Source organism: Myotis myotis, unplaced genomic scaffold, assembly GCF_014108235.1.
Source record: "Myotis myotis isolate mMyoMyo1 unplaced genomic scaffold, mMyoMyo1.p scaffold_m19_p_3, whole genome shotgun sequence".
NCBI lineage: Eukaryota > Metazoa > Chordata > Mammalia > Chiroptera > Vespertilionidae > Myotis > Myotis myotis.
This window is the reverse complement of record NW_023416335.1, coordinates 133,186,403-133,214,342: the sequence shown is the minus strand read 5'-3', so window position 1 is coordinate 133,214,342 and position 27,940 is coordinate 133,186,403. Positions and strand designations below refer to the sequence as shown.

At 36.5% G+C, this 27,940-nt stretch overlaps 1 protein-coding gene across 1 annotated transcript in view; it reads left to right on the top strand.

Annotated features, from left to right (window-relative positions):
* LRRIQ1 (leucine rich repeats and IQ motif containing 1) overlaps positions 1–27,940 on the top strand; it is a 262,613-nt gene that overhangs the window by 126,167 nt on the left and 108,506 nt on the right. Inside the window, exons 18-21 of the mRNA XM_036298965.1 lie at positions 11,425–11,514; positions 12,177–12,298; positions 12,825–12,920; positions 13,185–13,267. Coding sequence (XP_036154858.1) covers positions 11,425–11,514; positions 12,177–12,298; positions 12,825–12,920; positions 13,185–13,267 — 391 coding nt within the window. The remainder of the gene's footprint in view (positions 1–11,424; positions 11,515–12,176; positions 12,299–12,824; positions 12,921–13,184; positions 13,268–27,940) is intronic.

Below are 27,940 nucleotides of genomic sequence, written 5' to 3'. Positions count from 1 at the left end.
GTGGAACCGTACTGTATGTGCTCTTCTTTTACATGGTATTATGTCTGTGAGATTGAGCTACGTGGTTGAATGCAGCTGTATAAATTCCACTCTTTTGAATATACCACTTGTAATCCATTATTTGAATATACCACTTTCTAAAATTCTATTCTACAATTGAAAGATTAGTTATCGTTGAATTATTTCTAGTATTACCTATTATGGCTAAAGGTGCTATGAACATTCTTTTACATATCTTTTGATATGTATATTCACATTTGTTTTAGGAATAGAATTTCTGGATCATAGTCTTTACCCATGTTTAGTAGATAGTGCCTAACATTATTCCAAAGTGATTGTATTAATTTGTAGCTCTATAAGCAGAATATGAGAATTTTAGACTAGCCTTATTCTCACCAACAGTTTATATTTTCATGACTTTTCTCCCTATTCCAGTAAGTTTTGTCATGGTATCTTCTTGTTTTAATTTGAAATTTTCTCATAATTAATAATGTTGAGTACCTTTTCATATGCTCCCTGGCCATTTAATTATCCACATTTGTGATATGATCAAGAGTTTGGGTATTTTAAAGTTAGGTTGTACACTTTTTTCTTACTGACTTGTAGAAGTTCTTTATATATTCTGAATACTACTCTCCTTTTCTTTGCAAATATCCCTTCTAAATTCTGAAGCTTATTTTTTATTCTCTTATGGCTAAAGTTTTTTTTAACATATAAGAAATCTTTGCCTACTCCCAGATCATATTAGAGAAACTTTATGATCTTAACTTTCAAAATTTAAGTCTATGATTCATCTGGAAGTAATTCTTGTGAGTAGTGTGAGAAAAGGGTCGAGATCCCCTCCCTCCCATACACACACATTTGGTTATCTCATTGACTTAAAACCATTTGTTATACAGACCATACTTTTCAGAATGGATTGCAGTAGAAGCTTTGTTTAAACTCAGGTAACTATGTGTGGGGGTTCTCTTAATTTTTCTCATTGTTATATTGTTTATCCTTACATCATTAATTACTATATACTTTATAATAAGTTTTGATATTTAGTCTTATAAAAAGTTCCAATTTTGTTCTTTCTCTTCAAGAAAGTGCTACTACTGCTCTATTGACCCTTTTCATTTCTGTACAAATTTTGGAATCGTCCTGTGAATTTGCACAAAAAATATTAGGATTTTTGTCTTAGGTTGCAGTGAATCTATAAACCAATGTGGGAGACCTGATATCTTTTAGAATATTACATTTTGAAATCCATGAACACAGAATATTCCACCATATATTTAGGCCAATTCAGGTTTTTGTGCACAATGCTCTTGTAGTGATCTTGTACATTTTTGGTTAGATTTTTTTTCCTAGGTAGTTGATGTTTTCTGATATTATATTTATTTTTGCATGTTAACCTTATTTTGTGCTGCTTTGTTGAAATCACTTATTAATTTTGGTAGTTTATCTCTCAAGTCTTTTGAATATTCTGTATACACAATAAGTCATCTCAGAAGAATGACAATTTTATTTCTTTTTTTTCTAATTCTTATGCCTTGAGTTTATTTTTCTTGCCTTGTTGTCCTGACTACTACCTCCAGTAAATTGTTGAATATGAGCAGACATCTTTTTAGCTCCTCAAATCAGGGTGAAAGCTTTCAACATACCATCATTAAGTAAAGTATTTGTTAATATAGGTTCTTGAATTTGATTAAGGAAGTTACCTTCCATAGCATCTTCTTACCTTTCCAAGAGGTTAATATGTTTATCATGACCATGATCATGATGATTTTATATATGATTTGGATTTTATCAAATACTTTTTATGCATATACCATTGATTTTTCAAACATTAATCCTTGTATTCTAGAATAAACTAATTAATATATAATGTATTATTTGTATTTATTTATTTTAAAAGCTATATATATTTTTATTGTTCATAGTATTACAGATATCCTCAATCTCCCTTTCGTCTCCCATTCACCCAGCACTGCCCCCCCACCCCACCCTCACCCCTCCCCCCCCGCCCCGCAGGCTTTCATCACACTATTGTCTGTGTCCATGGGCTATGCATATAAATATATAAGTTCTTTAGTCTATCTCTTCTCGTTCCCCACCCCCCCTCCCCCACAAGATATGTCAGTTTGTTCTATGCCTTCATGCCTAGAGTCTTATTTTGTTGGTCAATTAATTTTTTTCATCAGATTCCACAAATAAGTGAGATCATGCTATATTTCTTTCTCTGATTAGCATACTTCACTTAGCAGGTCCATTCACACGGTCTCAAAGGGTAAGAGACCCTTCTTTTTTACAGCAGCCTAGTATTCCACTGTGTAGATGTACCACAGCTTTTTATCCACTAATCTCCTGTTGGGCACTTGGGCTGTTTCTAAATCTTAGCTATTGTAAATAATGCTGCTATGAATATAGGGGTGCATATATCCTTTCTGAATGGTGTTACATGGTATTTAGGATATATTCCCAGAAGTGGGATCTCTGGGTCAAATGGAAGTTCCACTTTTAATTCCTTGAGGAACCTTCATACTGTTTTCCATAGTGGTTGCACCACTTTGCATTCCCACCAGCAGTGTACTAGGGTTCCCTTCTCCACATCCTCACCAGCACTTGTTGTTTGTTGATTTATTCATGATAGCCATTGTGACAGGTGTGAGATGATATCTCATTGTGGTTTTAATTTGAATTTCTCTGATTATTAGTGATGTTGATCATTTTAGGCTCCAGAGTGTCAGTATCTTTATTATATAAAATAATGTTGACTTCCCCAGAGGGAAACACTAAAAGACTATCTCCATTTTTCAAATCTGTTAGCTATATTAACATCTTTGAAAAGACAGTCCAGAATAAAAGCTGCCATAAATCATGCATAATTGTCAGAGCCCAGTGGAAAATTGTCTCCTAACAATATCTACCCCTTTATTCTACACGGCAAAGTTTCCCATAAGTACGCACTCCTGTGGCCACTCTAAATAATCCGACAGAGTCTAGGATGAAAGCCATTTGGTTATCCTCATGATGCAATTAAGGTTACTATTAATAGCCCCGGTGGTTTTACCTTTAAGGTTCTGTATTTACCTTCCCACTAGATTGAAGCTTTAATCCAGGCACAGCTGCAAGTATTAGATATTACAGACTCCTTCTTTGGCTTTTGATGAAGAAGTTTCATGCAATTCTGCCATCTAAAACAACCCTGGCCAGTGAGTTGAGGCTGACTTAAATACTTTCCAGGGCCATAGTGTTGTTTCCTGAAACATTCGAAGGTAATTTGTGAGCAGGACACCTTCCAGGTGTCATTTGTCCAGTCTATGGGATGACTGAGAATGGGGGTGGAGAAAACATTCAGAGATTGTGTATATGGGAGCTGCAGGGTTTTCACTCTATTCCTGCTGTCAGGCTGTCGTCTATTGTCATGATAGACTTCCCAGCAAACTTAAGGGAAATGATTACCAAGTTGTGTTCCACACCTTCTGAAAGGGATGGCAGACCCAGCAATAGGTTCAATTTAAGGTGCTTGCAGCCATTTAGGAACATTTTTCTTGTGGATAAAGGCATTCTGGGATAGTTCTGAAGGAAAAAAGTTTGTTAATTTCTCTTCCTTCCCTATACCTCTCAGAATATAAGGTCTTCCCTTCAATGGTTCGGAGAGGTTGTTTTCCATCTATCTCCTCAAAATTTCAGTTTCCATTTAGTTTAGCTATAATTGTATCCTTTTTCTAATTATTCTCCACTACAGTTAGACCTTCCATCTGGCAGGGTGGGGAACTAGAGGAAAGGGTGCATTTGTATAAAACTTAACCATGTAACTTATCCTAAGCGCCCTTTGGTCATGCCTCACCATGAAGATATGGCAATAATGCTGGCCTGAGACTTGCTATTGGGGAAAATAACTAAGCATTTTGCACAGGAGTGGCCAGGATAGAATCCTGAGCTGTCAAAACTCGCCATGCATTTTTCCTAATTATTACTTAGGAAGTAGCTGTAATGGTTAATCCTTGCTGATCCCCAGTTAACTGATCAAACTACTTTATTAAATTGCATGGACGAAAGGAAGTGTGAGTGGGTAGAGTCCCACTATTAGCTCCTTGTTGAGTGGATTTTGTAATAAAACACACACAACTGTCAGACTCCAATGGTCTAGAAAATTGAGAAATTATGAAGACAAGTTTCAAGGGTCACAGTTATATGGCCAAAATCAGCTGATAGATCATCTGAAAAGGTATAAACAAAGGTAAGGTATTGAAGGTGTAATGTGTGTGGTTAATTTTCCAAGAGCAGGCAGAGACAAGGACCCATGGAATGGGACCTCCTCCACTGTAAAACAATTAAGTAAGTTTTGCAGAAGTCACAAGTATGGCAAGCACCAGAAGGCTCGCCTCAGAAACAGAATCAGGCCAAATTAGTAATATGATTCTACTTGTCTCATGGAGAATAGGCCTTACTATGGACATCCACATGAATAATCAGAATGGTTCTGTTTGGTAATCAGGTGCAGCTGTGATTTGTTTCCTTGGTGTGTGGGCCCCAAACAGAGTGTCTTTAGTCAGCAAGTCTATAGTTTTCCACATGGCAGATCAAACTCCGAGGCCATTGACTGCAGCTCAAGATTCAGTTGAGTTTCAGCCTAGCTGAACCATCCCTGAACCAGGCCAAAACATTAGCGGAACCTGAGTGAATCTAGAGCCCTCCAAGCCAGCAGCTTCGGATTAGGCCATGAAGTGGAGACAAAGTTTTCCTGAGAGGTATGACTTCCACTTTTTCATGTAAAGCTGAGATGCCACTGAGCCACTCTAACAAGTGTGGCTTTTGGGGCTGTCATACCTTGTTGGTGATTGAATCTGACTTCTCAAACTGAGAACAACAAGCCAGACAGTCACAAGGCCTCAATGGGTCAATCATTTAGTTTCTAAAATAGTCCGGTAGGATGGCAATAGCTGATTTCAATATAAATATGCCTGGCATCTGGGTGAGAAGGGCCACAAACCCAAAACCACAAGGATGCTTCCAGTTGGAGGACAGAGGTTCCAAATAGCCAAATCACCATTCACAGAGACTTCTATTACCTGCATTACTGAAAGGGTCTGATATGTTGTTGGGCCTCCTTTTTTGTGGTAAAGAGCTGAATAGAGAGGAGTTTTTCCCTGGCTACTGGAGAGACTGAGCATTGTACATTTTCCCACATAGGCGAGTCCCCAGAACCTACTGATAAACAGGCTTCAGAATTGAAGCCCAGAATTTTTTCAGATCTGTCAGCCAGCCCCTGAATACAAATGTGTGTGATACTACTCACCATAATCAGGACCATTGAAACAGGATTTTTAAAAATTGATATAAAGGGTGTCCCAAAATTCACGCAAGAAATAATTTTGATAGAAAACACAGGTTTATAATTAAAAATTATAAATTTTTTATTGATTCATAAAGTATACAGTATAGGGTTATGTATGGAATAGCACATCAGGTAAATGGCCTCCACGGCTTTGCTGGCACGTACGCAAAGCCATGGTCTTCATTGGTCTTCATTGTTCCTGCTCGTGGGCCATAATTGGTACTTGGTAATGCATATCAAATTGAAGTGATTGAAATCAAAGGGCAACAGATATTAGAATCTGATTCAATAAACCAAGTAAAATTAGGCTTTTATTTTTTTTTGTTGTTGTTGTTGTTAATGCTCACGCAAAATTCAAATCTTGCGTGAATTTTGGGACACCCTTTATAATTCACATACAACCTACAGGATCTCATCTATATAGTGAAAGCTTTGGACATAGAAGGTAGAGATGCTCACACTAAATCCTGACCCATTGGTCCTAAGAGTTTATCACACTAGCACTTCTCTGGCTGCAATTTTCCCTTATTGGGATAATCCCCTATGGCACTTAGGGATGGAAAAGTAAAACATGTATCAGGTCAATTTCTAGTCTACTTCTAGACTAGACAAAACAACATTATAAAAGACCCTGCCCAAGAAATAACTTTAGCTCTGTCCTCTCCTATGAACCATGCACAAATCCATCAGTTGAATCAATTTGCCAAACACCCCATGAGTCTGGGTAACACTAAGTTAGGTTCCTCTAAGGTACGGTGAAAGATAAGATATCTCTTATCCTCCCAACCTGCTAGCTATACAAAGTGTTTTGAAAATACAGTCTGGGAGAAAAAAAAAATCTGTAATAAGACATGCAGAAATGTGGGAGACCCGTGAAGAGTTGTCTCCCAACATTGAGCACCGACTATATACCACTCATAATGATCCTCTGAAACACTGATGAGTAAGACATTTTCTTAGTCCTTGAATACTCAACGTATCACCTTATAAAACGAATTATTTCAGCAGATGTCTTCATGAACCTAGGTCTAAACCTCCTTTTGTTGAAAATGTTGCCACTTTGTCATGAAATGTATATAACAACATAAAAAATATCTAAAATAATAGGTGTATTAGGTCTGATGTGGCATAGTGATCTACATTGGCACTTCTTTTTTCACCCTTTAAGTTATAAAGTAAATTTTAGTTGATATTTTTAGTTGTTGAATTAATTTAACATAGTTTAAATTCGTCTTTTACATATGCTCTTTAGAAGCCAACATATAAAGAACAAATAAAGTTGTCTTTAAACTTAAACAGCCAATCCTCTTATGAGTCCCTAAACCCAGAGAAGAAGAGGGAAGCTAATATATCATAAATACAAAAACAAAAACCACAAAAGTCAAATTTGGATTTTTTTTTTTGTGAGTGTGTGTGTGTGTATTTGTTTTGTTTGTTTGTCTAAGACCAAAGTCACATTCAATAAGAGTGTAGGGATAATGTTCGAGGAGGATATAACATGCATTATATGAGGCAACTTTTAGCTCTGGAGTTCATATTTGGATCCCTATCTCAAATTTACTTTAGAGAGTACTACATATTATAGTACATTGAGAGACAGTAAACAAACAAACAAAACCCAAAGTATAGGCAAAGGAAAAGGCAAAAGAAAAGTGACATATTTGGTTTAGTAAAAAGAGGAATCCATGGAATATATAACAGAAATCTCCAATAATACAAGCTTTTCCATTGATAATGAAGAGGGTTTAGAAAATGAGATTTAGGATTCAGAACAAGCTAAGTTTCCAAACTAAGGATTTTGAGATGCAACAAAGTTATCATGAAATATTAGAAATAATTTTTTGGGGGATAGCAAGAGCCAAGTTGGACAGAAGAAGAGGAAAGTGTTGGGGCAGGGTAGCAGGTCATGAAGGGAGTAGGGAAAAAAATCAAATCATGGCTTTTAGAATTTCTAGGACTTGTTTAACTCTAACTGACCTGATACTTAGGATAAGTTAGATCTTAGTGACTGCACTGGATTGCATGAAAAAAATTGTATATTAATATACAAATAAACATGTGTATTACTTGCAGCTCCTCTTTCTGATAGCCTTATAGTCTAGTCTCTCAAAGTTGGATTATAGAATAACTAGAGGCCTGGTAAACAAAAATTTGTGCACTCGGGGGGGAGGGGGGGGGTCCCTCAGCCCGGCCTGTGCCCTCTCGCAGCCTGGGACCCCTCGGGAGATAACGACCTGCTGGCTTAGGCCTGCTCCCGAGTGGCAGAAGGCAGGCCTAATCCCTAGGTGCAGCCCTTGGTTGGGCTCAGAGCAGGGAGGATTGGGGAGTTGGGGCGCTGCCCCCTGTCATGCACAGAGCAGGGCGGATTGGGATGTTGTGATGCCACCCTCAGTCACGCTCAGGGTAGGGCCGATTAGGGGTTTGGGGCACTGCCCCCTGTCATACTCAAGGCAGGGTCGATGGGGAGGTTGCGGCACCACCCCCTGTCACGCACAGAGCAGGGCCAATCAGGGGGTGGGGCACTGCCCCCTGTCACGCACAGAGCAGGGCCCATCAGGGGTTGGGGGAGCTCCCCCCTGTCATGTACAGAGCAGGGCCGATAGGGGAGTTGGGGCACTGCCCCCTGTCACACACAGCAGGGCGGATCAGGGGGTTGGGGCGCTGCCCCCTGTCACACACAGAGCAGGGCCGATCAGAGGGTTGGGGTGCCGCCACTGTCACACTCAGGGCAGGGCCGATGGGGAGGTTATGGCTCTACCCCATCACACACAGAGCAGGGTCCGTGGGGTGGGGGGGTTGGGGCGCCGCACCCTGTCACACACAGAGCCACAGGGCGATCAGGAGGTTGGGGAGCTCCCCCCTATCAGGCACAGAGCAGGGCCGATCAGGGGGTTGGGGCGCCTTCCCCTGTCAGGAACACAGCAGGGCCAATAGGGAGGTTGTGGCCCCGCCCCCTGTCACACACAGAGCCACAGGGCGATCAGGGGGTTTGGGCGCTGCACCCTGTCATGCTGATCCCGGTGCCGGGAGACCTCGCGGCTCCGCTGATCCGGGTGCTGGGAGGCATATTACCCTTTTACTATATAGGATAGAGGCCTGGTGCACAGGTGGGGGCTGGCTGGTTTGCCCTGAAGGGTGTTCCGGATCAGGGTGGGGGTCCCCACTGGGGTGCCTGGCCAGCCTGGATGAGGGGATGATGGCTGTTTGCAGCTGGTCACACACCCTTCAGGGTGGGGGTCCCCAATGGGGTGCCTGGCCAGTCTGGGTGAGGGGCTGAGGGCTGTTTTCAGGCTGGGACTAAAGCTCCCAACTGCTCCTTTTTTTCTTTTCTTTTTTTTATTCTGAGCCAGCTTTAGCTCTGAGGCTCCAGCTCTTAGGCCTCCGCTCCTGAAAGCAGGTATCTGGTTTGTTTAGGTTCTACAATCGAAACTCTGTATCAACTCCAGGTCTGAGATCCCGGCTAGCTGAAAGCTGGTTTCTGGGGTTTTGTTTAGCTTCTATTTTTGTAACTATGTTTCAAACTGCCAGCTGAGAGGCCTGCAGCGGCAGGCGGTGAACGTTGGAGTCCTCCGACACTGAAGCAAGCAAGCCTCATGTTAGTTTCAAGCTGCCTGGCTGCCAGCCGCCATCTTGGCTGACAGTTAATTTGCATATTGCCCTGATTAGCCAATGGGAAGGGTAGTGGTCGTACGCCAATTACCATGTTTCTCTTTTATTTGATAGGATGATTCCTTCTCTGATCAAAAGCCACATAGTATATGTATATCTGATCAAATGCTCAATTGTGAAAATAGAGTTACAAATTTATCTAAATTCAAGTTCATTTTCAGTATATAAGTTTGATAATAGTATTTTAGTAACCAGAAACCTTTCTAGATCCTCAGTTGTGAGCTATAAAATAACTGAACAGAAGGTTTTCTTAAGCCATAACTAGCATTTGTATAAATATCCAGTGGTGATCATGATCTATTGATATACATTTTTAAAACAGTAGTATATTTATAATATTGGCCAATTCCTCCCTGACATTTTGAGATATTTTCCCTTCAACATTCTAGGTACTGCCAAATAGACTTGATATTAATCTTTGAACTCATATAAATCATTATAATGTCTTGGTAACATTATTTGGTTATGATTACATAATTACTAAAAATTTCTTTAACATTTTATATTAATGCTTTCGTCTTCTAGAAAAATTTTAACGAATTTCCTAGCCCTTAATATCTGGCTCCCAAAAGAGGAAAAGGGGGAAAAATGAAGATGCAGGGGGGACACCAGCCCTTGAAATCCCCTGGAAATCATTTAGCTGGCAGGGCAGGGCTTGCAACAATAGAGCAGGTGCAACAACAAAAGCTCTTTGCACCTCTTTGGTCAGAAGCAATAATCAACCATTAGAGAACAGATCCCCAATATTTGGAGGACAGAGTCCTCATTGTCTACCCTGACTCCTACACGCTGTGTGCAAGCTGCTTCAGAAACACATGAGCAGCTGCCTGCTTCAGGGTTTGGGATGGAAGATAGATAGCTGCTACTGTGGTGAGTGCTGAAATTGACCGAAATTAACTTCAATTTACCATCAATTTTCCCCTGGGAGTTACAAGCCTTCTATAGACTCCAGAATCCCAACACAGTTACATCAATTGGGAGACAGGTTCCTGGTGCTTCCTACTCCACCATCTTCCCAGAATACTCTGGAACATTGCCTTTTATAATGTCTCTACATCGTCACATCTTCTCTGTTCTCACCAGACTAAGAACACTAATTTGATCGTAGCTGATATGCTGTAGGTCTTGATCTTTCTTGAGCTATATCTGGATTTGCCTTTATTTGTCATACAAAAGAAATAATTTAAATTTCTGAGCCCAGAAACCTGTTTTGCATCAAATAGCACTCTTAAACCAGATCTAACTAGGATCAAACTGTGATATATATGTCAGTGATCTCTGCCTTGAAGGAATTGGACAACGTATCTGTTTAACACTAATGAAAGGTGTCCTATTTGCATAGATATTCAAATAATATAAATTTGATTAGGCTTCCTAAGACTAAATGCTATGTAAGTGAAAGTCTTTCATTGCAATGCTAGCCTGTAGTTAGGATATCTTAGTGTTGCCTTCCCAAAGGTCTTTCAAGCAATGGTCAAGAAATTTTGCAAATGTATAAATTGAAAATTGCACTCCCATCTCCCCAGAACATAATGATGCTAGTTTTTAAATCATAAATATGTTTAATCATTTTAGAACCTTTAAGAAACAAGTTTATTGGTATTCTGATCATCTTTTTTTTAAAATAAAGATTCTAAAAACATTGAAGAGCCATGGAAGTTTATTCTAAATCAGATTAGATCATCCAAGCAAATAAAATTTGGGTAATTATATCCGAAGTTATACAAACTAGCATAACTAGTATAGTCTCATTATAGAAAGATAAATAAATTTGTAAATTACATAAATGAAATAAAGATATTCTAAGGTAAACGTAAAGGGATTTAAAATGGGAGCTTTCAAAATTTAAATATATCTTTTTTACTTCAAACACTTAAATGAGAGAATACAATATTAAGTACTGTGTTTCTTATATTGCCATAAAATTATTTTTTCATCTATTCAAAAAATTTGTGAAATTTTGGAAAAATATTAAATAAAAGCTATCTTACAGTGTTTATAGAAAAATGGATACTAATGTGTTAAACTACTATGCATTTTCAATAGTGAGGTTTAATGGAAGATATTATAATTTATATTATAAATAACTAATCAATTATTTCCCTCAGTTACATATAGCGTTGTCTCAGAGTCATAGTTATTAAACGGTTAAATACACTGAGTAGTCTGCACCTCTCACTGTTAGAGCACTTGAGGACTCGAGTTCTCACTTTATTCCACTGGGGATTAAAAAAAAAATCTTAATCCATTTTTTAGAATGATTGCGTTAAGCAGATGCATAACATCTCACAATAACAAGTAGCAAATTTTCCTGTAAATAAAAATTCTGATATGTTTTCTTAACTTTAGTAGTATATAAGACAACTTAGAAATTCTTTGTAAAAGTTATGCAAGCTAAACGATGTACATTCATGCTATTATTCGTGCAGGCTGCCTTAGAGAAAGAATGGCGAGCTTTAGATCCCGCCTGCTTCCCTTCACAAACACAGCTTCTACCAAACCAGCTGCACTGGCCAAAGGTAACATGTCATGGAAACCTCTTAGTGCTCAATCTGTGCTCATTTCTTAGGGTTGTGCTGTTTCGCAGTGATTAATAATACAATTTATTGACTTGAAAAACACAATTACTTTTAGAAGCCTCTGACTTCCTCCTCATCCCCAGATGTAATTATTCATGTAGCCTTTCTTTCATTTGCTCCTAATTTTTTTCTTTATTTTGGATTTCTTTCAACACTTTATTTCACAGTAGCAAAAAAAAAAAAAATGATGCAGTTCAGCTGCATATTTGGCAGTAGACTAAAATCACTAGTTGAAAGCACTTTTAAAATATAAAAATATGCATTAACAGGGCAACAGCTGAAGATTCTCAGCCAGAGGTCAATGTACTGCAATATCTGTTATTTATTTGATAATCTTTGAAGTTTTTGTTTCCTGAGATTTTTAAAGATCTTTGCAATTAATCATTTTGTATATGCAAGCTATACCAAAAAGAGTATTCCTCATCACTACAACAAAGAATGCTTATATCTTTATTACATAAATTTCATTTTATTATAATGATCAATTTTTAGACATTTTCCTTAGGAGGCTACTTGCTCTCTGCTACATGTAAAATAATACAATATGAATGCCAGAATTTTTCAATTTATTTTATATTTATGTACATTTTTTTCCTGATAAGTTTTCTGGAACCTTAAACAATGATGATACTTCACTTAATTTACCAAGTCGTCCAGCTCAAGCATGGCTATGTAATGAGAAAGAAAATTTGCTTTCATCGGAACACACACAGTTGAATGGCAGGTAAGCCAAATCACTTCTTGGATTGACCCACGAATGACATACTTAAGAAGAATATTACATTCTTTGCAAAAGCAGGAAAATAATGAAAATAGGAGCAACTTTACTTGTTTAGAAGATGGAGCAACATTTAGTGTTAACATACAGTAATTTTATGGAGTTTTCAAGGTAATAAAAATATGTAAGGTAGTAGATTCATTCAAGAAACTACAAAACTTGTGTCAGTAAAATAATGTAATTGTTGTAAACAAGTAAACTTTTAAATACTACTATATAGGTTGAGATAAAGATTAGAATAAAAATTCTGGTGCTGCATTTCTTTCCACAAAACGATTGAAATATGCTTCAAGTAATTGCAATGTAAACATTTTAAATTAATGGCAGACATTTATTGCTTTTCAAGATAAAGCTTTTCTGTAACTTAAATGGATTTTATTTTCAAGTTTGAGGCAACATAAATAGCTTGTAGTTTAAAAAAGTGCTGATATACTTGTGTTGATTCAGTTGTGTGTGTTTTTTCTATTGCCAGATCAGAAAGTAGAACTTTATCCCAGGCACCTGAATCAAAGACCAGCAGAAAGAGTTTGCTAAAATCTGAAAAAGAAGAAAAAATTTCAGAAGAATGGTATGTGGTCTACTTTACACTAAAATATTAAAGATTTATAAAATTGAAAGACTCTTAAATGTCCAAGGCAGATATTTTTCAAGATTTCAAAAATACCTTTATTAGTTTTGAAGAAACTATGTATCTGTTAAATTTCACATTCTTAAATGGAAATTCAAATTTGCTTTAAGACAATATAATTCAGATATGTGTTTATATGCATATGTTTATATAAATATTGCCTGGATATTTGTTTTGTCTTTATTAACTTTAACCTCTTAATAGGGGCTTTAAGGATATTTCTACTGCTCAGCAAATGCTGAAGAGAGCACAGAAAATGAAATCGAAGAAATTAAGGAAAAAATTAGGTGGGTATTCAATGCTCTTTGAATAATAACTGTGTGTTTGACATGGAATATACATTCTTTTAAATATTTTTACTGAATTGTATTAATAAGAACAGAAATGAAATGCAAATATGAGTATTTCTGAGATAATAATTCCAATAATAAAATTGTTATTACAGTAAATTATTTGTTATGCTCTTAAATGTTATTTTTACTTTTTTTCTGTTTCTTATCTACTTTGCTATTGATTCTTTTATCTATTGTGAACTAAAAAAATTATTCTGTAATTTATTACTGAGCAGGTTTATTTTGGCAGAAGTTGATTTTAAAAAGCATCTGCTTCACGTGCTTATTTCTTTGTGTGTTTTTAAATTGCATGTTTAGTCAATATACTATTTATGTAAATTCATCAGGCCCATGAACTGTTCACATTAGCAATGAACTTGATAATTTGGAAAAAAAGCACAATGATATGTATCTTTCATAATTATGTAGAACTTGGGAAAATAAAATCCACATTAGTTATAGAAAAGCATCTTTTCTTCCATCCCACTTATCAGGCTATTTAAATCATTTGTTGTTCTTTGGATAACTTTAATCATGTTAGCATAATTACTTAATATGTGGAATAGTTAATAGGTGGCAGGGAGAGAAATAGCAGGTTATTATGACTTTATATCTACAACTTGAAAATTGCATATATATTTGCATTTAGTCATAAGTTTATAAATATTTACTTATGAAATCATAGACTTAAGCATACAAAGAAGCATTCAAAAGGTTAATTTTATCTTTATTATTTTTCTATGTATTATTTATTATTAGTTCAATAGTATAATTCTAAGTAGCATATATAATATATATTTAATGAAAAGAAAAACAAATAAAAATAGCCAAAATACTGTTAGTTTTCAAAGAATAACTGATATGTATTGGCATAGTACTTACTAGCCATTGATAATGTACTGGTAATTCATTTTTATATTCACAAATGTTCAACTTTCCTTTTCTGATGTTATATTAGTGAATCTTAATTTTTTATTTTTGAGATAACTAGTATTTTTGTTATGTACTAAAAGTTTGTCAGTTTTAAAATATTAAAATTAATTACAAGCATATTTTTTAGTACTGTAACATTAGCTATTTTGATAATAATAAAAGTTTCTGAAACTCCTGTGGCAAGTTCAAATATCAGAAGTGGCTTAAGAACTGATTCAACCAATGTTAAACAATTACTGATTTATGCTCAATATTTATTTTAAAAAGTATTTGCATGGTTTCTGATACTGAAGCTAAGGAAAAGTTTATTCTGTTAGACTCAGTCTCTGGAAATTTATATAGATTTTTCTTACTAATTCTTATAACTGAGCAATTGTTTTTTAGGTTGAGCATAGTAAATAATATGTTTTAGCAAAAGTTTGAATAAAGAATATATGCTTATACATCAAAATAATTGCTTTAATGGCCAAAGATTAGACATAATTATTATCAGGCAAAAATTAAACCTCTTTTTTTTTTTAATATATTTTATTGATTTTTTACAGAGAGGAAGGGAGAGAGATAGAGAGTTAGAAACATTGATGAGAGAGAAACATCGATCAGCTGCCTCCTGCACATCTCCCACTGGGGATGTGCCCGCAACCCAGGTACATGCCCTTGACCGGAATCGAACCCGGGACCCTTGAGTCCGCAGGCCGACACTCTATCCACTGAGCCAAACCGGTTTCGTCTAAACCTCTTTTTATCTGTCACAAGGGGGCATGGTAGGGTAACAAACAAAAAAGTACAATTAGACATCCAAGTTAACAACTACATCTTAAATTTAACATTTTAATAGTGGTCATTAAGCATGGCCTGTTAGGTAAAAATCCAAAATGGCAGTTGTGTAATTTTTATTGGGCTTTTTACTCTAATTACATGACTATAAAACCAATTGCATTCTTATTACTGTGTGAGGTTCTATATCTACCTGTTAAGCTTTTGTTTTACCAAAATACTATTAGATTGATGAAATAAAAGGCCTTTTAAAAATTGAGTTCTAAAATGTAAAACTTAACGATAACCATAAATTCTCCTCTTTCTGTTTCTCTACTCCTCCCTCACAACAGATACACATCATAGAAATATTCAAAGTAAGATTAACAGAGAAAAAGAGTATCAATGGGCCCTTCTCCACTATGATGCTTTAAAATTCTACCAGATTGATGATATAGCACTTATGTCATTTTGTTTCTGTGAGCAAATTATTTAACACTGTTATTGGGTCTTCTTCTTTATAGACTAAAGCATTTTCTAGTACTTTTTCAGTTTTAAAATTTAATTAGTCTGTGATATGCTATTTATTTATTTGACTATGACGAAAATAATGACCATAATTTAAAAATTCTACTCACTAAAAACTTAAAATGATATTTTAAATATTTAAATTCTGATGGAACTTAAAAATTTACTAATACTTTTCAAATATAAATGGAGATATATCTTATATGGACAACTTGAAATTTTCAAGCCACCAGAGGGCAACATTTTCCTTAAAACTACTGGAGACTAACCAGCTCTTGTGGGGGTAGGGATGGTGGCAGGTGGGGCTTCAGAGAATAGGAACCTTTATTAAATTGAACCAGTTATATCCTAAATCTACACAGCCATATTTTTCAAGGACGTGAAGCATAAATGCATGGAGAATGGAAGCTTTAATTCAACTTTCTGCTATGAAAAACCTTAGAGCAAGTTGCTCTTAGCAAGCACTTCATAATATTATCTTTTTATATCTTTTACATATATTTATTAGCCAAGGGATATATGAGACAATAATATTTGATTTATGATGAGAGTGAGAATAGGGCAAAGGCATGGGGTCAATTATTTAAAGAAAGTTGCAGGTAGAGTAATAATACCACTGAGAACACTGATTAATGAAGAAGCAAGGGGCAGAGGAAACACAGTGTGGGCAGCCATCAGGGGAGACTCAGTATTGATGACTTCTATTGTGATAAATGAGCCCATTTGCTTTAAAGAGTAGAAGCAGGAGGAGGAGGGGCAGGGCAAGGGAAATTGACGGGAAGCCACAGGAGAATATACAAAATTGTGAGAAGTTACCATGATTGTTTTTACTCAGTTTGGGTTTGGGTTCTGATTATTGTTATTCCTAGGAAGTCGTTGATATTTCCCTCATGATGGACATAAGCACAAATCAGTTATGACTAGTATTGTTTTTGTGGGGTTTTATATGTTTGTGTTTTTGTTTTTACTGTTGCCTTATGCACAGAATGTCAGCATGTGGTGATCTGCCCTGGAAACTAACAGATACCTAGGGAACTTTAGAGTTTGGTACTGTAGTCAAACACATTATGTGCAAGGTGAGAGTTGCTGGTTTATTGAATACACTAGTGGCCTGGCGCACGAAATTCATGCATGGGGGGGTGTCCCACAGCCCTGCCTGCACCCTCTCCAATCTGAGACCCCCCAGGGGATGTCCGACTGCCGGTTTAGGCCCGATCCTCCAGAGATTGGGCTTAAACCAGCAGTCGGACATCCCTCTCGCAATCCAGGACTGCTGGCTCCTAACTGCTCACCTGCCTGCCTGCCTGATCACCCCTAACCACTCTGCCTGCTGGCCTGATAGCCTCTCCCCCTGCCAGCCTGATCACCCCCAATTGCCCTTCCCTGCCTGCCTGCTTTCCCCCAACTGCCCCGCCCCCCCCAGCCTCTGCCTGAGCCCTGCCGTCATGGCTTTGTCCAGAAGGATGTTCTGGAAGGTCTCCTGTAAGGTCTCCCAGTCTAATTAGCATATTACCCTTTTCTTAATATAGATGAGGGTCAATAACCTAAAGGTAGTGAGTATAATTGGTAGCAAGAATGAGATGAGCCAAGTGGGGAAAGAAAGTGAGTGACTGGCTTTGACGTGGACCACTCCTCAGAGAGGCTGAATCCTGGGCATAGGGATTTTGGTGAAGAACAGATGGTAAGAAGCTTAAGGGCTATGGACATAAGGCTGAAGACATAATGTTTTCCAACATTTATCATGCTTATGCATTTTGAATTTTATAATTAGAGAAAAGAAAGAGCAGGCTGGAGCAAACAAAGTTAATCTATAATAATAAAAGGGTAATATGCTAATTAGACCAGATGTCATTCCAGACATCCTTCTGGATGAAACCGGGGGCCAGAGAGAAGCCCGGATCCCAGGTTGCAGAGGGAAGCCGTTGCCGGCAGCCAGGTGAAGGGAGGCCTACTCTTGCACGAATTTTGTGCATCGGGCCTCTAGTTTAGTTATAAATATAGAGCTGCAAGTAGGGATAAGTATCATTTTGCATCTATTTGTAACACCTAGTACAGTGTTAAGTACATGCTAACCATTCCAATAGTTAGTGATTTTATTTCAATAAAGAAAATAGCTTGAGACTGTGTTGGTAACATTTAATTATAGCCAGGAATTAAGCCTGCTAGAAAATAAGACAGGGTAATTTTTTAAATATGAATTAAGCAGCTCATCGGCTATAGCAAAGAGATCAGGTTGTAAAATGATAAGGCAACTAATAAATGTTAAAGGGGAATAGTATAGACAAAACTGTGGTAAAACGAAGTTTATTGATATGTTTTGTTTGCCTCAGTGATTTTCAACAAATTTATAAGAATTTTATCAAATCTTACTTTCTTATATCCACAAAATGATGATAAAACTCATTTTAATAGTAATGTCCTTGATGCTAAGACTCTATTTGTTCCACACTGAATACCCAGAACCTAATACCCTGCCTGGTATATGGTAGATGTTCAATAAATAACTGTTAATAAAATCAGAAATAAGTTAGATAAAAGTCACTAAATACATTTGACTTTGATTATGTGTATGATTGTATGTGTCCGGTAGTATAGTCATTTAAGTGCATATTTATATTTGGGAAGGCAAATTTAAATTAGTAAATATTACTCCTTATAAGATGATGAAATATAGTTAGTCTTTCCGTCTTAACATAAAACTTATTTTACAACACTATTGTTCTTGGCACATAAAGAAAATAGATAATAACCAGATTTTCAGTATAAAGTTAGTGAGGATAATCAATGAGCTAAGGTCAAGGTTATAGAAACTAAAATGGGATTCCACAGGGAAGGAAATGATTTTTAGTATATTCTAATGTCTAAATAAAATTATGTTGTTTAAATGAGATAATGGAGATAAAGTTTCAAGTACAGTGCCACATGCAAACTAGAAACTCAGTTTACTTTTGGGTTTCTTTAAATATTTTATTAAGATGTATTAAAACCTATTTCCCAGATACTGGGCAAGTCATACTGGGAGCTATAAAGACTTAAAAAAAAGGACAGTCATGCTATTGATGATATCAGATGAATCAATTTAAAAGTATAAACCCGACTTTACAATGCAAGAAAAGATGTCAAAGCTGTACTCTTTGCAATATCCTTATGTCTAAGCTTTTTTACTCGATTATGTTGTTTTTGAGGGTAAGAATTGTGTCTTGTTCACAGTGGTATTTCCAGGGACTATCAAAATTAAGTGATTTTTTCCCCGCCCAGAATTACTATGTTTTTCTTTATTATTATCCCTTTGAAATTTGAATTAATTTAAGTTTTAAATCAATTTAAGATGGTAAAATAAGAATGTTTTGAAATAAAATACTAAAAATGTAGCACTCTTTATGTGCTTTTGATGAATAAAATTATCTTACTGAGTAAATAGAGCTAGACAACTGTTAAATATTTTGTGTATATTCGCTTATTTAATCTTGATAATAGTGTGAGGAAAGTGTTATTGTTATCTATGTCTTACATATGAAGAAATCAAGTCACAGAAAAAATTGTTATTTGCCCAAGGGAGTACCAAAGTACTTATAAAAGATCAATAGGTTTTATTCTATGTGCTATGTTGAATAAAATGAAATCAATTATAGATCCATCAAACTTTTTTCAATATATCCCACCTTATTAAATGAAGGATTCATCGTTTAAAAGAATATAAAAATTGGAAATATTATTATTACTTATGTTGTTATTATATGCTTACATTAGTTGAGCACCTACACTTATATAGACACAAGTTTTGATGCTTTACACACATAATCTCATTAAATCTCACAGTAATACTTCAAAACCAAAATTTTTTCTATTGGACAGAGGAGGCAGAGGGTGAGAGCATTCTTACCAGTCATAGAATTAGTGTAAGTTTGAGCTTGAATCTAACCCAGGTCTGTTGAATTGTAATGCCTTTGCCTGAGAAAATACATATTCAAATGGAAAGGCAAGACAGTCTGAACAATGTGAGGAAAGATCAGCAGGTTGTAATAAGGTGTCATTACAGGTATGTAAGCCCATGGTAATCTGTATGCCCGAATGACTAATGCTCCTTTGGCATGCCATTATGTTTTTCTGTAAATAACTTAAATGATATATAATACTCATTCTATTAAATATATTTTAATATATACATGCCAGGATTTTTATTGTTCTTTTTGATGGTTTTTATTGAATATATAAAGAACCCAACTCATAATAATTCATGTCACTAATAATTATGAGATGTGCCCAAATATTGACCAATTTTTCCCTAATATTATGAAATATAATATCTGTGAAGTATATAAATTATGCTTATTAAAGATAAATTATTATTAGAGGAATAGTGGAAACCTTCAGTTTGCTCATGCTAGAGAATAACCCTGAAGATACTGTTTTTTAGATTTCTACTCCAAAACACATGCTGTCTTAGCATTTCATGAAGATATGTATTTTGGGGTTTATAATGTTTAAAATCTTATTTTTCCATCTAGTATATTTAATTCTATTATACTAGGTATTAATCAAAGATTATTTTTTAAATAAATCTTTATTGTTGAAAGAATTACATATGTCCCTTTTTTCCCCCATTGCCTTCTCCAACCCCCGCAAGATGATGTGAGTTACTAAGAAATGTACATTGAACTAAATTGTGGTTTAATGCTAACCTACAATATATTATTTGTTTTTGGGTTTTTTTTTTAATATATTTTATTGATTTTTTACAGAGAGGAAGGGAGAGAGATAGAGAGTCAGAAACATCGATGAGAGAGAAACATCTATCAGCTGCCTCCTGCACATCCCCCACTGGGGAAGTGGCTGCAACCCAGGTACATGCCCTTGACCGGAATCGAACCTGGGACCCTTCAGTCCGCAGGCCGACACTCTATCCGCTGAGCCAAACCGGCTTTGGCATATTATTTATTTTAATTAAATTGAATTGAATTGCAAATCTTGCATGAATTTCGGGACACCCTATATAATTGACATACACTATTTTATTAGTTTCAGGTGTACAACTAAGTTAACCTACTTTAATGTAAAAATTTCCACTCTTTATTCTATTTCCTATTACTTACTATATTTTTCTTTTCTTACAGTTCATCAACAAGCAAAAATCTTTTGTCTTATTTTAACCTACCAAATCCCCAATTTTACATTCTATAGAACCATTCATTCAAATAAAAAGAAATATATAGGGCCCTACGTTTACAATTATCCTATTTATCTTATAAAGTTACTAGATTTAGAATTATCTTGGGTATAAAAATATATAGGATTTTTACATTTTTGCTATGTAAAATACAATAAATTAGGGCAATAAAGAAACTATTAATTTATCTTTAAAATTAATGAATAATCATTTTATATCTGTCTTCATCCCATTAGTTATCTTCTGTCCATCTCATCTAGCCCAGTTGATCATAGTTTAGAGGATAAAAAATAGGGTATTTGATATTTCCTAAAATAATAGCTTTTACCTATTATGTATTTATAGAAATTGTACTTTATTGCAGCAGAAATATTAGGAATTTAAATAAGGAGCTAAAATAATAAACAGTGAAGCAACTCCCCAAATAAAAGGATGATGCCATAACTGACAATTTTAGGTGTAAAATTTGTTCACATTATTAGTGTTTCTGCTTTTTGTATTAAATAGTAGCTATGTGTTTAATCAGATAACCAATAGTAGCTTGGAAATCTTCCTTCTTCTTGAATTTTTTGGAATAGTTCGAGGAGGATTGGTGTTAGTTCTTTGAATGTTTGGTAAAATTCACTTGTGAGGCCATCCAGTCCAAGACTTTTGTTTGCTGGAGTGTTTTGATTACTGCTTCAATTTCATTAGTGGTTATCAGGCTGATTACCTTTTCATATTATGAGTCTTTAAAAAATAATATCATTTTCACATAGTTTTATAGAGCAGGTATCATTTTTAATATTATCATAAAAAGTATATAGCTATTTCAGAGAAGGAATGATCTACGGCTGACCTTCTGTCTTACCTTTCTATTTTGTCCAGATGCCACAGTGCGCCTAGCATTATTCAAAAACAATGAAAATAAAGTTTCTACTACACAATCACCAAAGAAGCTACAACCCAAGAGACTTGGTTACTTTGAAGGTATGTTTTAATCACAGATTCATAGAAAGGTAAAAAATATATAGATTAAAATGTGTATTTAAAACAAATTTTTAAATTCTCAATAGTACTAAAGGACATATATGAAAAATTATATATTAGATATAACTAAATAACATTAAAAATATGGTTCCTGGAGCTAAAATATGAATTTAGTGTATTGATTAATTAGCATAGTGTTTTAGTATTTATATCAATGCTTTCATAAATTTGAATTCCTTCGGTTTTTTGTGAAAGTCTTATAATGCTGTATGATTAGTTTTACTATATAATTTAAATTTTATAATGACAGATAATATTAGCCTATGTCAATGGAAGTGATCAAATATTGAAATGATATTCTAATATATTTAATTTACTACCTATGTACACAAACTGTATTAAATATTTAAAATTAAAATCTGGAATTTAATGGAATTAAAATGTGTTTTCAATATAAAATAAGGCTTCACTTTTAGAAAAGGTTCATTTTCTTATTACAATCTTAACTTCACCATTCACTATTTTAAAAGAAAGAGAAGAAGTGGACATGCTTATTTTCTTGTTCCTGTTAAGAGAAACACTTAGTTTTTGCCCATTGAGTATGATGTTGGCTGTAGTTTGTCATCTGTGGCCTTTATTATGTATGGCCACTATTCCCACTTTGATGAATGTTTTTATAAAAAATGGGTGCTGGATTTTGTCAAATGTTTTTCCTGTGTTAATTGATCATGTGATTTTCATCCTTCATTTAGTTTATGTGATGTATCACATTTATTGGTTTTCTAACATTCTACCAGCTCGTATCCCTGGAATTGCATCTCTTGCACTTGGTCATGGTATATGATATTTTTAATGTATTGCTGAATCTGATTGGCAAATTTTTTTGAGGATTATAGCATCTATATTCATCAAAGATATTGGCCTGTAATTTTCTTTCTTTGTAGTGTCTTTGTCTGGTTTTGGAATTAGAATAATGCTGGCCTTCTAAAAATAACTTGGAAATCTTCCTTCCTCTTGAATTTTTTGGAATAGTTTGAGGATTGGTATTAGTTCTACTTGTTTGGTAAAATTCACTTGAGAAACCATCCAGTCCAAGACTTTTGTTTGCTGGGAGTTTTTTGATTACTGTTTCAATTTTATTAGTTGTTATCCCTCTATTCAGGTTTTCTGATTCTCCCTGATTGAGTTTTGGAACATTGTATGTTTTGAGGCATTTGTCCATTTCTCCCAGATTGTCCAATTTGTTGACAAATAGTTGTTTGTAGTATTTTCTAACAATCCCTTATATTTCTGTGGTATCAGTTGTTATTTCACCTCTTTCATTTCTGATTTTACTTACATATTTGGGTCTTCTCCCTTTCTTGATGAGTCTGAATAAAGGTTTATAAATCTGGTATATCTTTTCAAATAACTAGCTCTTGGTTTCATTGATATTTCATGGTTGTTTTTTTGTTGTACTTGTTGTTTTTGCTTTTGTTTTTAGTTTCTATGACATTTATTTCCATTCTGATCTTTATTATTTCCTTCCTTCTATTTACTCTGGGTTTTTCTTGTTCTCTTTCTAATTCTTTTAGTTGTAGCTTTAGATAATTTATTTGATATTTTTCTTGTTTCTTTTATATATATATATATTTTTTAATATATTTTTTATTGATTATGATATTACATATGTGTCCTTATCCCCATGTTACCCCCTACGCCCCCCTGCTCATGCTCCCCCCCGCCCCCCGTTGTCCATGTCCATTGGTTAGGCCTATATGCTTGCATATAAGTCCTTTGGTTGATCTCTCCCCCTTAACCCCACCCTCCCCCACCTTCCCTCCAAGGCCTGTCAGTCCAATCAATGCCTCTCCATCTCTGGATCAGTCCTTGTTCATCAGTTTATGTTGTTCATTATATTCCAAAAATGAGTGAGATCATGTGGTATTTATCCCTTAAAGGATATCCTTCAGCATTTCATATAATCCTGGTTTGGTGGTGATAAACTCCTTTAGCTTTTCCTTATCTGTGAAGCTCTTTATCTGACCTTCAATTCTGAATGATAGCTTTGCTAGATAAGGTAATCTTGGTTGTAGGTTCTTGGCATTCATCACTTTGAATATTTCTTGCCACTCCCTTCTGGCCTGCATAGTTTCTGTTGAGAAATCAGCTGACAGTCATATGGGTACTCCCTTGTAGGTAACTAACTGTTTTTCTCTTGCTGCTTTTAAGATTCTCTCTTTGTCTTTTGCTCTTGGCATTTTAATTAGGATGTGTCTTGGTGTGGTCCTCTTTGGATTCCTTTTGTTTGGGGTTCTCTGCGCTTCCTGGACTTGTAAGTCTATTTCTTTCACCAGGTAGGGGAAGTTTTCTGTCATGATTTCTTCAAATAGGCTTTCAGTATCTTGCTCTCTTTCTTCTTCTGGCACCCCATAATTTGGATATTGGTACGTTTGAAGTTGTCCCAGAGGCTCCTTACACTATCTTCATATTTTTGGATTCTTTTTTCCTTTTACTTTTCCGGATAGGTGTTTTTTTGCTTCTTCGTATTTCAGATCTTTGACTTGATTCTTGGGATCCTCTCGTCTGCTGTTGGATCTCTGTATATTATTCTTTATTTCAGTCAGTGTGTTTAATTTCTGACTGGTCCTTTTCCATTTTTTTGGCATTCTCATTGAGATCCTTGAAGGTCTCACTAAGTTCCTCGGAGGTTCGTAGAAGATTCTTGAGTAACCTTATAACTGTGGTTCTGAACTCTATGTCCTCCATTAGTTTGCTTTCCTCCATTTCTTTCATTTGTGACCTGTTTCTTTGTTTTCGCATTTTTGGCTGACTGCGAGAACCCACTGTGTCTATAAGAAGAACTACTGTGCTGGAGACACCCTTATGCGGTAGGACTTCCTTCAGTGGGGCTTTGGTGCTCACTGAGTCTGCTTCTTGAGTGTGTCCTTTATAGATGTGAGGAGTTGAAATGTAGTATCTGACCCAGAGTACCCTGGCTCCTGGATCTTCAAGTCAACCACTGTGTGGGTCCACCCAGCAGGGGCTACAGCAATATCAACAGATTTCTCCTCTTTGTTTGGAGTTTGGAAGTTTTAGAGCTCTCTGATTCACTGCAGTTTGTTAGGCTGCAAAAGCGCAGGTGCTTCCTTTGTGCCACCGAGCACAGCTTGGGAAGGGATGTAAATTGAGTGGGGCGGGCTCTCAGAGAGTCCCCAGGGTGGAGCAAACAGCAATGGTGTCGTCAGCGACCCCGCAACTCTGACTCCACAACTCCCCGAGTGCCACGCGGCCCCACAGCAACAATGATCCCTGCGAGCAGCTCTGTGTGAAAGTCACCCTTGCTTTCCGACCCACTGCAAGACAGTCCCATTTCTCCCTGTAGGAGCCTGGAACCCCAGTGTCTTGCTGTAAATGAGTTCAGTGCGTTCGAGAGCTTGTCCCCTTCCGATTGAAAAAAACCACGCACCCAGGTGCAGCAGCCTCCTGCATGCCTCCGTACCTCTGTTCTTGGCGCCTCTCCCCTCCTACTCGGTCTCAATGTGCTTTTTTCTTTCCTTCTAGTTGTAGAACTTCCACTCGGTCAGCTGTCCCGTGGTTCTGGATGATAGCTCTTTTGTCTTATAGTTGTGGTTTTAATGTTGTTGTGGGGGGCAGCACGTACAGGTTTGTACCTTATGCCGCCATCTTGGTTCTCCTATATATTATTTAAAAGTATGTTTTTATTGATATTTTAAAGAGAAAGGTAGGAAGAGGGAGAGATATATATATATAAACACCAATGAGAAAGAAATTGATCGTCAGCCTCTGGGCATACTCCCTACTGGAGATCATGCCAGCAACCTAGGCATGTGCCCTGATCTGGAATGGAGCCAGTGACCTCTTGGTGGATAGGACAATGCTCAGTCCACTGAACCATAACTGCTGGGCAAGATTTTTATGTCTTGAGATAGGCCTGTTATGCTATGAACTTCTTTCTCAGGATTACTCTCTCTGTATCCCATAGATTTGGGGTTATTGTGTGTTCATTTTCATCTGTTTCAAGGTATCTTTTGATACTGATAAACAAAACAGGTCTAGAGCAGCTGTGGGCAAACTACGGCCCGTGGGCCGGATCTGGCCCGTTTGAAATGAATAAAACTAAAAAAAAAAAAAAAAAAGGCCGTACCCTTTTATGTAATGATGTTTACTTTGAATTTATATTAGTTCACACAAACACTCCATCCATGCTTTTGTTCCGGCCCTCGGTCCAGTTTAAGAACCCATTGTGGCCCTCGAGTCAAAAAGTTTGCCCACCCCTGGTCTAGAGGCATAGATGCATGGAACAGACTGACAGATCCCGAAAGGAGGGGAGTAGGAGGGAGATGGGAAGAGATTAACCAGGGAACTTACATGCAGATATACATAACCCATAGACACAGATAATAGTGTGGTGAGGCCTAGGTGGAGGGGGACAAAGGTGGGGGAGAAATGGGGACATCTGTAATACTGTCAACAATAAGACTAAATAAATAACCCCCCCCCAAAAAAAAATGATACAATAGAAGAAAGAGTGGAAATTCTGCTAAAATTTGTGCCAACTCGACAGATATTACCTGTTAAATAGGAGCATTGTTACTTTAAAAAGGAAATGCCTGGGGAAAAGGATAATTGGGCCATTTTTTCCCCTTTAAATTAGCACATACTTAAAAATCAGAAAAGAAATCAATCCTAACATGTTTTTTTTTGTATTTTCTCTTTTCCTATGAAATATGAAGCTAAGTAACTATCAAGAATAGTTTATGTGTGCATATAGTATACTTATTAATTTCTGTGCTAATATAAAATACTAGAGGCCCAGTGTGCTGGGGTCCAACCCCAGCAGGTCCAGGGGTTCCCAAAGGCGTAGACGGAGTAGGCGAAGAAGGAAGGACACGGAGACAGTGTTCAGTTGATCAGCAGCCTAGCCAGGATCTCCAGCCAGGATCTCCAGCCAAGTTCTGGTCTGGATCTCCAGAGAGGTTCTGGTTTTTATTGTCTTGTTACATCTGTATTTATACCAGTTGATTCAATCCTATCAATCTCTATTACGAAGGTTAGGGCGTTTCTTATCTCCATTCCAGGGAGTAAAGATTATGTAGCTTAAGCATGATTGTTTGTAGTTAAAGTGATTAACTACCCGCCTGGCACTTAGTTAAGGAGTTTCATCCCCTCCCTAACTTCAGGGAAAAATCCCTACCTGGGGAAACAACCTTTCTCGGAGAGGTGACCTTGGTTAAAACACACAGCGCTAAGGGAAGCAAACATATTAAGAACAGTATGCTATATACGCCAGGTCCCTTGAAACATATGCTGTGCAGATGTTTCTATCCTGCAGCAACTGTGTCAAGCAGCAAGGATGGACCAGCTTCCGGCACCAGTGCACAAAATTTGTGCATGGGTGGGTCCCTAGCGGCTGCCAGCTGCCAGCTGCCAACCGGGGCCTTTCTTCTTTCTGTGCCACCTCCTGGTGGTCAGTGTATGTCATAGAGAGTGATCAAACTCCCAGTTGGTCGAACTTCCAAGGGGACACTTTGCATATTAGGCTTTTATATATATAGATACTAAGAATAGTTCAAATAGTGGTAGAGATAAAGAGGACTATAGAACATGAAACGTTTTCACATATGCTCTATGATACAATGTGTATTTTTGTTTTCATTTCCAAATGAAATGTGTTTAGGTTTTTTTTTCTACCTTAATCCCTGGAGTCCCGTGGAGCGCAATCACGCTCCTCCTGTCTATCTCCAAAAGTGCCAGGAGTGCTATCGCGCTCCTCCTGCAGTGTCCAGCTCTAAGTCTGCTTTTATTAGTGATGATGATATTGCTAAATATGTCAATTCTTGCTGTGAAGATGACGATTTTGTGGAAGATACTGAATATGTAACTTCATTTACTTGTGATTCATAATTTTTTCCTAAACTGCTGTAAAATCAGCAAAAATGCCTTGGCAATTTTAGCATAGTTCCTAGGGTATTGGTTGGCACTCAAAGGGTTAAGTACATTTGGCATTTCATTAATTTCACTGAATGACGGTTATATATGTGCCAGATATTCTAGTGACCACTAGTTACATTAAGACATTTTTTTTAAAGGGATGGGCTTGGCAAAAATTGTTGTATGTAGCAAAACTTTCCCCCCCCCCTCAGTAATATGTTTATTTCTGTTCCCTTTTCAAGGGGAAAGAGTGAGGCAAATATAATTTGATCATTGCTGGCCAGGTTGAATCCCATGTTGTCTTTCCGCTACTCTGGCCTCACCCACCTTCCTGACTTACT